Consider the following 13,351-nt stretch of genomic DNA (forward strand, 5'->3'; position numbering starts at 1 on the left):
CTAACGTTTTTCTTTCAAAGTCAGTGGAGAGCTTTTGTGAACGCGGCACTGAACCTGCGGGTTCCATAGGCCATAGAGTTAGTTAGTTAGTTAGTTAGTTAGTTAGTTAGTTAGTTCTTTTACTAGTTCTTCATTCTAACGTAAAGACAAACTAATTTAAGGTTAGCAATAAAAATGAGTATCAAAGAAAATATCTAGTATAAGTTAACACTTTTCAGACGACCGACAGGCTATGCCCATCGTGGAACTTATGTCCAGTAGAACAAACAGTGAGTATAACAAGCCCTTTGCTTTACATTTTTGATTGCGAATGAACTAGGGCTGTATTCACAGGCCGTGTCCAAAAGATACAAGTGTGCATTCGAAGTACGCTTATTTCTGGAACTGACGTCATCTGGTGTGCGTCAAAATGTCCAAGTTCACAACTCTGCGAGTGCATAGTACGTAGTGTGCGAGGATGTACACTACGTTAGCACACTTGCGTACTTAAGATGGGAGTTCTTCGTAATAGGAACAACAATAATGTCAAACTGACTTAATAACATTTTAAAAGACATATTTTTAATATTTTTGTTGAGGTGAATATACTTGTGGGCTGATCTAATAATAGTTTACTTGATAAATATAAAAATTAGTGATTTTACAAGTGGAATATAAAAATGTTACGCAAATAACAAACGTATTTACGTTGTGTTCTTTGAGTATGGAATGGAATTTATAATAGTATAGGGAAAGCAACCAAACAGTTTCTTTAATAATGCTATAAAGGCATTTGTGTTTATATAGCATGGTTTATATAGCTTAATTGAAATAATTATACAATCGGTAATGGAACTACTTGCACGTAAATAACAAATTTTAATGGTGTATGAAGTAATATATTAAGCTCTATCATAGAATAATGAATACCTAAATTATTCATTTCTCTATACCTACAGCTACAGCTGCAGCTACAAATGTTATTTCGTAGTTAGATAGGCCTAATTTTCTAGTTTTGATTCTAAACAAATTCCTTTCAAATCTACCATATTTCCTTGCACTTGAGAGACTGTAATATACCAATTACCATACATTTTGCATTTTTGACAGCTGCCCAAAAGTGAAATACAGATCAAAAATTTCTTCCTCCACATTTATCAAAGATTTCACAAATTCGTCTTGGTAAGTCCTTACTTTGGCCACTTCACTTTATTTATTTATTTATTTATTTATTCTTCGATTCAGCGACTTGATCTTTCGGTACCGGTTTTGAGAACTTGCCTGTTAGCTCACACATATATGTTAGTAACTAGGTTGGTTCCTTTCTGTACCAAACTTTAATATTTAATTCACATATTATTGCCGAGCGAGCGCAGCGAGTGAAGGCAGGTTAGAGGCTCGCAGGGCACGCTCTTTTCAGTCTTGGTTACGAATCCGTTCATTGAATGATTCATTGAATGAAATGGCCAAAGTAAAGACTTGCCTTCCTTTTAATTCATATAATCCCATTACGGTACCCATTATAAATTGATTATGAACAAATAATTCCTTCCGTATAGTTGAACAATGAGAGCCACTACATTGTATACTATATTTTTTCATAAAACAGTCTCTTAATTTTCATAAAATTCTTATTAGATTAATAGTAGCTTTTTATGGTTATATTTGGACGAGGGAATTTGTTTCGTTACTGAGTAACCATTTTCGTAGTGGGAAGTATGTAGGAGAGACAGTGGGTATATTTCAAGAAAGATGTAGGGCGCCGAAAGCATAGTGAAGTGCACGCAAATGTTGAAGCGTATACAATGTACAGAACTCAATTTAAGCAGGCTTATAAGATAGTAATCTTATATTTTTTTGTTTTTTTAACATATTACTTTAATTAGGGTTATCCACCTTGAGTACACGTGATCCTTATAAATTCGTATTCCATAGTTACATAATAGCTTTATCCTATAAATTTTGGTCTTCATGTTGTTCAACTCCACCACTTCTTTCCTTGTCATCCTTGTAAGTGTTAACTTTTGGTGTAGATTAAGATTATGGAGGTACTATTTTGAAGATTTACGGGTAAAATCTATAGATCCACAAAGAAAGAGTAACATATAAGGAACTTCAACATTAGCACAATATGTTAGAAATAGTCTAATCAGTATGCCTGTAACTGAAGCAATACAGTAGAACGACGACAATTATAGTGTCATTGTTGTGTATCTACTGTACATAAAGGAATTATGCTTAATATGAATCTCTCCCAAAGTAGTTTTGAGCCACATTATTGTAAATAGCACTCCCCTCGGTACCTTCGGTGTCCTAACGCTCTTGCAAATTGCCTACTTTCACCTGCAATAAAATTCCTAAGCTACTTCGCAACAGTGTCATCAACGCCCTAACCACCAGTGCTACTTTTCTTCGGGGGGGATTAATAAATATTCTCTCGCGCAAGCATGCCTAATAAAATAGAACATCGCCAATAGTTTAGTGTTTTTTATGCTGATAAATATTTGCAGATACGGCAAAACTGAAGCTCTTGGCATACATGAAAGAAACTCTTAAGTCATTTTATGGTTACCCCATATTGTCAATATGCACGATATATGTATGTTTAATATAACTGGAAATTCATGCATCTAAAGAAAAAAAAGCATGTTAATTTTTTCTAGTACTCGAAATTCTCCCTTCTTTTGTTATCAATGTTCTATATTCCACCACGATGAGGCGCTGTAAACAAGTGTGGATCAAAAGCTAATTTGACGAGATGTACACGATTTAGTGTGCATTCCATTTGCAGACTTCGAGTGTGCAACCTCGAAGTGTACACTACGCACTTTTGGACACGGTCACAGTGTGCCTCCTGTGTAGTACCACTTTGTTCTAATTCGAGCCGCTAGATAGCAAGGATACATTCTTATGTCACAGGAAAAGCTTAGATGAACACGTGTCGTGTTCATCTTTATGCTATTGGAAACGAAATCAAGTAGTTTAAATGCTGATCGATTTCGGAACAACTTTGTGAGGATTCCGGTTTTGATACATATTATATATATATATATATATATATATATATATATATATATATATATATATATATATATATATATATAGAGAGAGAGAGAGAGAGAGAGAGAGAGAGAGAGAGAGAGAGAGAGTTAAATATAGACAGATATACAGCAAGAGATACATATTCTATCTTTAAAATATTTTGCACCAATTATCACTGTATTATTTATTGCCAATACCTATACAGTAAATTCTAATACAATATCGTATTTTTATTTTATTTCTCGAAAACTGTTATCAAAAAAGATACCCAAATATAAGAACAATTATTGTAACTATAAAAAGTTAACAAGTTATATATCTTTCGAAAGAGCAAGTTTTGTAGTTTTCATAAATGATTTAAAAACAATTTGCTTGTTAAGAGTTTTTGAAAAATACCAAAAATTCGCCTTCTGCTAAAGAAAAAAAAAATGGTGTTTTAAAACCCAGCTGAAAGGAGTTAATGAACTTAAGTCATGATGGTGTTTGTGAAGGCTTCGAAAGTTTTAAATTCTTCTTTAGATTTAACGTTTGAGAACAAAATTTTAACTTTGTCAAGTTAGTATATTAATGACGTTTCGACTTCTTTGTAAGAAGAAGAAGAAAAATATTGACTATTTCTGTATATAAAAAAAAAAAAACCTAGCACCACGAAATGTAGATCACCGACATCTGAATCAAGCGAATACACGTCAATCAACTAATCATTATCAGCTACAAACTAAGAAATGGCATTAGGCACTAATTTTGTTTCTTGCATTTCAGCTATTGTTTGATATATTTTTTGCAACATGAGAAAGTAAGATAACCAACCTGAGATTTCTTTTTAAGGGCTTCTAGCTCTTCTTTCTTTGCTCTTCTAAAGAATCCCATCTAAAATTGGAAATACAAATATCATAATAAATGACAAAAGTAAAAACTATTGGAATAGACAATTATAAACTGAATATATGTTTGAAAAACATGAAGGTTCAAAATCAGGAAACTATGGTGACTTGAAATGTAAATATACATTTGATAAGAACAATTATCCACTACTGATATGATTTGTTTACTGTTTAATTTGTTCGAAATTCAAACTACTTATTTTTTATTATTGGACTTTATCTCTACAGTTTGTTTACTCAGTTCAAATAATAATAATAATAATAACCAAAAACTCAGAAAAATAATACATCAAATGTCGAACAATAATTGTGAATGATATCAGTAAAAATAAATGACATTCTTAAATTTGTTCATTTAACAACAAAAGCAATAAATATTCATTTACTGCTTACTGCTTTACTTTTACAATATTTAGATCTGAAAGCACAGTAGCGTACACAGAATTTTATCAATGTGGGGTTTAAGCATTATTCATTTCCTTTTAGGACAAGCGCGATTTTTGTATATTTCTCTTAATAAAGTAAATGTTCATTTTTTCCATAACATCTATCTCAAGGGGCAGAGTTCATTACCAAACCCTCTTGTGTACGCCACTGTGAAAGTAACACATTCTACACTAAAGTTATAAGCGCTATAATAAAAAAAAACACTTATGAGATACTCTAGATTACTCAAAAAATGTAATTTTTAGCTTAATTTTCCCTGGTTACGCCCTTTGCGCTTGAAAAAAAAAAAAAAAGAGAGAGAGAGAGAGAAACAAAAAGAGAGAAAAATGGGATGATAGCATTTATGCACTGAAAAATGAAATAATTTCAAGGAAATCTCGTCCATCAAACGCGAACAAATTGGTATGAGAAGTTTGAAGGAAGAAACATGGGAAATATTGTGTAATTCAATTTTCGGAATAGAACTTCATTCAAGAATTTAGAACTTCTGGGTTTCACAAAAACAAAGTTACAAATATTTTAAATTTCAGTCTGATATGTCAAACTGAAAATAATTATCAGTAATCAATTAATATAATAAATATTTTTTCTAATAGCAACACAACAGAAAAATCAGTGACCTAAATTGACATCAATAGGTTTATTTTCTGCATGAAGTTTAAAGTAATACTCTGATATATTAACAGAAATCAGTAATCATTGATAAATAAAATTTTAAAAAAATGCTGTTACTAAGTATTCGAAGTCAAGCAAATATATTTGTAATATTATTTTTTTTTACCTTCGTGAGACCCATTACAATAAAAAGAAGAATGAGAAGCCCTCCTGCGGCTGATACAGCAATTATCCAAGTATCTACTCCTCCTTCTTGTACTCTACTAAAAAACAGAGTGCTCACAGACACTTCGTCAGCTCTAAAGAGAAAGGAAATTTAAATATGTAAATGAAAGACGAAAATACTCGAAATATAAGTTAAAAATTAAATTATAATACTATAACGTTTTCAATACAAGAATGCATATCGCAGTTGTAATAATGCGATGTAGTATTTGGTAATTAAGCGTATGGAACACATTATAATATATATCAAAAACTAGCCTATATAATGTATTTTTTAAAATAAATTTTTAGGCGATATTTCCAGTGCGTTCCACAGGTACTCTTCTTCGGCACTAAAGCTTAAGAATATCTTCTATGCTAACTTACATACAGTATTTATGTTACAACTAACAGTGGTGTGAAAAATATATACGAACTCTTAATATTATAATAGTGCACTAACCTTGAATGTCACCTATTCATATTTTTTTATTAGTATCTAGTCCTGTAATTTACATGTTTCATACGTATGTCTTCCAGCACCCCGTAAGTTTAAATTCTGTATGTGCAATGTTGCCATGCTTAACAGTGTTGCTTACATACAAATTGTAACAATGGGGGTTTACATACTATTTAACCCCCAATTTGTGTTCCTGTGTGTACCCGTGGGATGTATTGGAAATATTGGCTAAAAATTCATTAAAAAGGAACATTATACAGGTTAGTTTTTGATATACAATATAGCATTACCTAAATACAAGTTTATGGGAAAATATTCTTTAGATTTGTCTCGAAATTGAAGTTGAAATTCGTGTTGAAATATATAAAATAAATAGTAAGAGAAAAAAGTGGATGCCTTAACTTTACATATGAATTATATTTAATTTCTTTTTGATTAATCTTGGATTAACACACAATTTTCTAGAATGGCAAATTTGATATTAATTACACGAAATAAATGCCAATGTATAGCACACAGAAAGCTAATTAATCGCATATTTCGATAAATGAGTGATGATGAATGAGTGCAAGTATATATTTATGATTTTATTTTAAAATTACAAATTTCAGTTCCATTACAGAATGTAACCAATAATTTATTTCTACATTGAATTTAAGTATAACCTGATAATATGGAAGAATAACAGAAACACATTATAGTGTTGTGATGTTAAACTAGACGAATAGACTATTTGTATGTTACCTTGGATTTAAAGGCTCTTCCGGATACGGATCGTCAGTAATTACTGCAGTCAAGTCAGTGGTAATTATAATTATATCCTTTTTTCCAAGAAATGGTTCTAAAACAGATATAAAGCAATCATTTAAGTTCAACAATTCACAGTTTTAATAGAATATTTTTTTTAGTTATATAGAAATAGATAGAAAAAATATTTCTAACTACGTTTTTAAAAGAAATCTGAACAAAATATACATATATCTGTATGAAATGAAACTTGGTACAGATATGTCATACAGTAAATTTCTAAGCCAGAAACAACATATATTGTTTAAAGGCGATTAATACTGTATTTTTCCCATGTAATATTCTCAATCTTCTTCTGTGAACAATGTGTAAGGTACAAAAAGAAAATGAATAGCTAGTTGAGATTGTTTTCCTGAACACACCTTTTATATGGTTTGTGCAATCTCGTTTTAACATTCTTATTTTATTTCTGTAATCCTGCGAGCATGTACTTGTAATGTAAGTATAATAATTGAACTGAACAACTATGCAAGGTCCAGTATTTTAAAAAAAAAAAAAGTTAAAACTAATGAAATTAAAATATTTACACAGTCAATAGAATATATTAATAAATATATAACAAACAGGAAAATATGCGTAAGAAGTTTAAAAAAACAAGACCATTTGGAAATAGGAAATGTTCTCTTCTCTCTGTTTTTATTCACTTTTTATCTGTATCTATTGAATTTCATTATAATTTTCTGATGGTCGAGAAAGCTTTTATTCAAGTAACTGAGAACAAGTTTTGTTCGCTCACCATTTTGGCATTCATTAACATTATTATTAGCCTCTTCACAACCCTGAAAGCCTTACATCTTTGCTGTTTGTTTAACCTTCCTTATTAACAGTGTAAGCATGGAAGGAGAATGATTTCGCCACACTAGTTAACAAGAGTCAGCAATTTGACTTTATGAAACAATGATATCTATTGATTATACCTGAAGACTATTTTATTTTCTTCCAGTAATTAATTTATGCAGCTATTCTGCATATTTTCATCAACATTTGCCTTTCCTTTCATTAACAAGTGTTGTCATACATTATGTGAGAGATTAGTGAGCTGCGTTCTCTCTCGAATACAATTTATTTGGTTTCTTCTTGTGGGATTTATATTTAAGGCCATTAAGTTTTTGCAGAAGATTGCATGTTGATAAAACCGTAAGGGAAAATCCCTCCTGCACACAACTGATAAAAATATATTCGAAAAATCTTATTCAAAACTTCATGGCAGGATTGAATCAGCTGCCCACATAGAATAACTATTTTTTGTCTATTTTTATAGTTTTGGAATAGTATTTTCTAAAATGCATGCTTTCAGATGGAACATCATGTGTAATTCTAATTTCAGTTTTGCATAACAACAACAAATTGAATCACTAACAATTTGTCATTTTATTGTTCTCTTTTATCTTCTATTTGTCAGTCATTCATACCTCAAATGAAGAATTCCGACCAAGTTTACAAAACATATTACTACTACTGTCTTCAAATTATCTACTTACTCGTTTCAGTTAAGCATCAGCAAAGGTTTAGAGAGAATTGCATTTAACATGAAGTTTCAATTTTATTTTATTTATTGATAGTAATAAAAAAAATGTTATATACGAAATGTTTGAATTGCAATTACACATTCAATGTTGCTATTATTGAAGACAATTACTATATATATTCAGACTTTTTTTTAAAATATTTTAGAATAAACTTTATTCAATTTCCGTAACAAGTTACTCAAAAAGTTTCCAAAATTTGAAGAAAACTGCGGTTATCAAAGGAAAGTTGTGTGTAAGTTAAATATGTATCATTAAGGTAACCTGCCTGAGCCTGTAACATGGTTCTGTAATTTTGCACTCCTAGAGGCGATATAGTGTGAAATATCCTGCTCTGTGAGAAGTGATATTGCACGATAGCCTGTGCACCCTGTGTGTAGCATTAGACAGCATTTATTTTTGATAATACTCTTCCGCCTTTTATGTCATGGTTACGTAAGTGTGTGAAGCAAAATCAGTCAATCAAAACATTGAATATTTTGTATATAATGCTCTATGATCCTAAAAAAATTAGTTGAACCTTGCGTTAAAAATTTACTCTGCTTGTTGCAGTTGCCTTCAAAATACAATCGGGCTTTGAACTTAAATATTGTCTTCAAATCGCTTAACTAATTGAGTTCTGTGATACCTTAAAAAGTGTTTTAAGAAAACGTTATATTCAGTTTGTTTTACTCCAGTAATTCAGGTTACTAAATTGGAAAATAAAATATATGAATGTGTAATGTATCTTATTCAAGTTTAATTCAAATTTGGTATCACTGCCAAGGAGATATTACAAAAGAAAATATTTTGAAGTCTCATTATGTCTGTAGAAGCATAATTAGTATTATGATTTCGGCGTAGGCCAGAAATGTTTAAATACATGATACAGCCCAATAATCAAGGTTGTTCAACCAACAATATAATAGTCAGTTGTTTGATAAGAAATATCAGTATTATTGAGACGCATATATTTTAATCACGCTCGACCTTAGCCACAGGATCTAAATACACGGTTCTGATTAGTTGGAGTTATTAGTTTCTCGCCCCGTAGGATACATGTAGCAGAAAGCAAACACCAGATGCCGTCGGCTCTCGTAGCCGAGTGGGCTAGTAATGAAAATCGCTTTCGGCGTAGGTTCAAACCCGACCCAAGGAGAGTTCTTTCTTTATTATTTTTTTTAAATTTTCATAACACTTTTTTTTCATTAAAATAAGATTAAAATAATGCTCATTTTCGCACATCACAACTTTATTGATAAAGAAGTTATTTACTTACGTTACGAAACATAGTTGAGCGAGCGAAGGGGGTTAGAAGCTCCGCATGCCCGTTTTGTTCCACCTTGACTCCCATGATTATACGTCACACTCGGGTGGTCCAACTTCGAGGTAAATGTAACCTCACCTGCTTCCTTGTGACCAACTTAAAACAGGTGGCTAGGGTCGAGCGTGAAAAATATGCTATTGAGACTATTATAGAGGAGTTAATTTAGATGTATTATTGGGCTGATTAGTAGCAAAGCGTAAAGGTGGCTAGGGTCGAGCGTGAAAAAATATGCTATTGAGACTATTATAGAGGAGTTAATTTAGATGTATTATTGGGCTGATTAGTAGCAAAGCGTAAAGGTGGCTAGGGTCGAGCGTAAAAAAAATATGCTATTGAGACTATTATAGAGGAGTTAATTTAGATGTATTATTGGGCTGATTAGTAGCAAAGCGTAAAGGTGGCTAGGGTCGAGCGTAAAAAAATGCTATTGAGACTATTATAGAGGAGTTAATTTAGATGTATTATTGGGCTGATTAGTAGCAAAGTGGCTCAGATTAATATTTATATGAAGTGGTTGTAGTTGTAGTTCGATATGAACTTAAATAAAATAATGATTGAAGAGTTTAACAAGTCTTGGTATTGTCTATCCAGTTGCGACTTAAAATATGTATTACTTGGGTAGTCAGCATATTAAGTATTGCTATGTGGCTCAGTTAACTGATAGGTTTTAGGCTGTGGAAACCCATAAGAGGTAGTATTTTCAATGTGGAACTATGATTTTTTTTAGGTTTTAAGAAAGAGACATTACCATGTACTCTGCAAATTTTCATACAAATTTTATAATAATACAGGCACTGACCACTTACCTAGTCTGCTAAAATTAGCTTTAAACTTAAATGTTACTACTGCTCGCATTTGAGCTATATTAGTACTGTAAAAGTCTGATCGACAAGTAACTGTCACACAATGTATACTGGACATTGAGCAGTTCACAAAGAATGTTCTACTGAGTGGGAACTTATGTTCAGTGGAAGCACTATTTGAAGTTCCATTATAATCATTCGGTTGATCCACATCTATGACACTTCTCTTCTTTAAACGTTTAGGTGTTTCGAAACTACTTATATTGGATATTGAACCCCCACCAAAGGATTCTACAAAGAAATGTTCATCGGATTCACATGCAATGGGTTGAGAATGGAGATCAGTCTACAAAAGAAACAGAAAAAAAATATTAACACATTTGTATTGTAAAATGTCTTTGGAACAAGTTAATCACAAAGTGAACATGGTAAAAATTACGGTACTTACCAGAGAATATCGAATAAATGCACAAATCGAGAAGAACGTTATAATTCAACTTTTGCTAAGAGTAACAACTCAGAGGCACACATACGTAGCGGAAGGAATGAAAAAATTGAAATGAAATCTTTCGGTTTTACGTTCCACGATTATGCCGGTTAGGCTAAAGGAGACGGTGATGATGAGAAATAAATGAAATGATGGAATGAAGAAAGTGGGAGGAAATGAGAGAACCCCGGGAAAACCCATTAGCACGGTGTTTGTCCAATGCAAAGTCCACACAACACGAGCTGGAATCGAACCAGGGACCCCGAGCACCGGAGGTGAACACTACCACTGAGCCACCGCGCCCCCGTAGCGGAAGGAATGACATGTCGTCATGGAGTCGCTGTAGACGCTTCTCTTATTGCCTTTTCTATATTTGTTTTCTTTCTATTTCTTCCAGTTTCAACCCAATAAATATTTACCGAAGGATTGCTTACAGCTTTTTTTTTTTTTTTTAATGGATGTTCTTGTCGTAATGTGTCTTATTTCTAATAAGCATGTTTTATTTATAAACATTGATATATTGTACATATACTGATTCTATAGCTGTAAAAAAAATATTTTTGATTTCACCAATAAAGCTTATGTTCCTATTTTATTTTCAAATGTTTGAAATAATCATTAGACTGAAGTAAAAAGAAAGAAATTGTAATAACCCTCAACAATAAAACGCAACTCTCAAAGTAAATACTCTACAATATAAACAGTAACGGTACACCAAATACATATAATTTATGAATAGTTTCTCAGAAATGTTCAGAAAGCCTTTCTAAATTCTGAAAATATTAACTTTTAATGACAATACATTAAAAAAGATGTCCTTCTTTAAAACAGCAATCGTTTCACTGATAAAAATCTAGCAAATATAGTCTTGACTTTCCAGATAACATGAGTGAAACACACAATAATATTAATGACACCTTATTTAGATTTCATATCGTTACTTCCAAATTTGGTCTCAACTTTAATCAGTTGTTTATACACTAAAGTACGTACAAAATTAAACAAGAAAAAATATTTCCAGAATAACTGTTAAGTCAAATAAGCTCAATAAGTGGCTCACCTCTGGTGCATATATATCCAAGAAACGAACATAATTGTTTGAAATATTTAATTGGGAAGGTAGCTTGAATACTAGGTTTACATTTTTTACAGGGCTTGGACCATAGTTTCTAACCTAAAAAAGAAAAAAAAATATGTAAAAAATACACAAAAGGAGAATATGAAATACATATATATATATACCAGTATATATGAATTTTTTAAAATGAATATCCACACAGATATTTAATATTATTATTGGTGTATAAAACCACAGGTAGCTGAAGTGCATATCCGTTTCCTGCCTGTTTTATCTTCAATAGGTATAGAATTCTTTGGTCAACTTTTTTTTTTTTTTTTTTTTTAATCATGATTTTCATTTTTAATAGTATAGAAAAACGTATTCTCTGCATATCTCTGAAGGGGGCAAGTTTTTTTTTTTTTTTTTTTTTTTTAAATGAATTTTAATCAGTCTACCATGGCCAATCCAAGGACCTATTTTAAACATCTTCACTTTACTACAAAATCACCGAAACACCGAAATATTTTAAATTCCCAATATTAATAGCCCCCACCAAATATATCTCTAGTTTCCTCAAATACTATTTCGAATTCGAGCCGAGTATATCAAATTATCCGGTGATATCATAATATTTATCCGAAATCGATTCAAATTTTGAAAAAACACCGTAAACAAAAAAATCTCTACCGAAAATCTTGTATAGTGAATTTTTAACTTAATATCCTAACAGTCTGCATTCCGTATAGAATCTATTGAATCTTCTTTACCCCATATTCTCCACCTTGCTTGAAACCAAGAAGGCTTACCCCTTATCCTCTCCCCCCCAAAAAAAATCATGTAAAGAGGAACCCCAACCTTTACTCCCTCATTTCAAGACCCGGATCTTTGAATTATTGCGCCATCTCCAGCGAAGAAACACCAAAAACTTCAAATCTTGATGTAAAACTTGCTCTATATTCGATATTACTCTGTGTTTCCGATCAGGGTCGGCCCTAGACAATTTGTCGCTGCGTGTTAATAGTATCATTTACCAGCACTCTTTCCCTAGAAAGAACATATCGTCGCATGAGAACCAAAGCAACATAACTCCATTTTTATAGTTTACAGGCGAGAGGACAAAAATATTATTTTTTCTAAGAAAGATGTGTTTCTAATAATATGGTAGTTTAGCTACATTACAACAGATGATCGACACGGAGAACAGATGCTGTTACGTTGCATTTGCACCAAGTGGGGCTTTCAAAATTATGTCCAAACATGAAGAAAACGAAAACCGCATTTTTGGAGTTACGTTCCTTTGGTTCTCATGCGACGATATCTTGAAAGCGATAATTTTAGTTTATTGCCCCATTCTAACTTTAGCAGCATTAATGAAAGTATAGAATATATATACATCGAATAATAATAATACTAATAAGTTAATAAGATAATCCTGCTTCCGCTCACTCATACTTATTCCTTTCTGGATTACTTTTTCCTTATATTGTAGATCCAATACACTCTTCCTTTTGTTTTACCTTTTGATTGAGGCGTAACAGGATTAATTTGACAAAGGAATAAGAGACAGACATCATGACAGGAGTGTAAATAGTGGTCAGCAGAAATAATAAGATTGATGAGGGGAAACCTCAATATGATTAACCTGAAGGTGGGAGACAGAGAAGTAGTGAGGACGTTAGGCAGGCCACTCCATAACATGGGAGCAAGCCATACAGAATCAGGCAACCACTG

The 13,351-nt window shown here is 31.9% G+C and overlaps 1 protein-coding gene across 2 annotated transcripts in view; it reads right to left on the minus strand.

Annotated features, from left to right (window-relative positions):
* The window catches only part of LOC145675772 (integrin alpha-9-like), a 90,742-nt gene that overhangs the window by 10,072 nt on the left and 67,319 nt on the right, over positions 1-13,351 (minus strand). The window contains exons 18-23 of one of the 2 annotated variants that reach the window (XM_081746455.1): positions 11,621-11,734; positions 10,077-10,419; positions 6,376-6,472; positions 5,134-5,266; positions 3,832-3,891; positions 1,907-2,056 (exon numbers count right to left, since the gene is read on the minus strand). In XM_081746455.1, coding sequence (XP_081602581.1) covers positions 1,997-2,056; positions 3,832-3,891; positions 5,134-5,266; positions 6,376-6,472; positions 10,077-10,419; positions 11,621-11,734 — 807 coding nt within the window. In that variant the 3' untranslated portion in view covers positions 1,907-1,996. Of the gene's footprint in view, positions 1-1,906; positions 2,057-3,831; positions 3,892-5,133; positions 5,267-6,375; positions 6,473-10,076; positions 10,420-11,620; positions 11,735-13,351 lie in introns of those variants that run through there. The other variant, XM_081746463.1, reaches the window with a different exon arrangement.

This window comes from Thermobia domestica, chromosome 2 (assembly GCF_964235325.1).
Source record: "Thermobia domestica chromosome 2, izTheDome1.hap1.1, whole genome shotgun sequence".
Taxonomy (NCBI): domain Eukaryota; kingdom Metazoa; phylum Arthropoda; class Insecta; order Zygentoma; family Lepismatidae; genus Thermobia; species Thermobia domestica.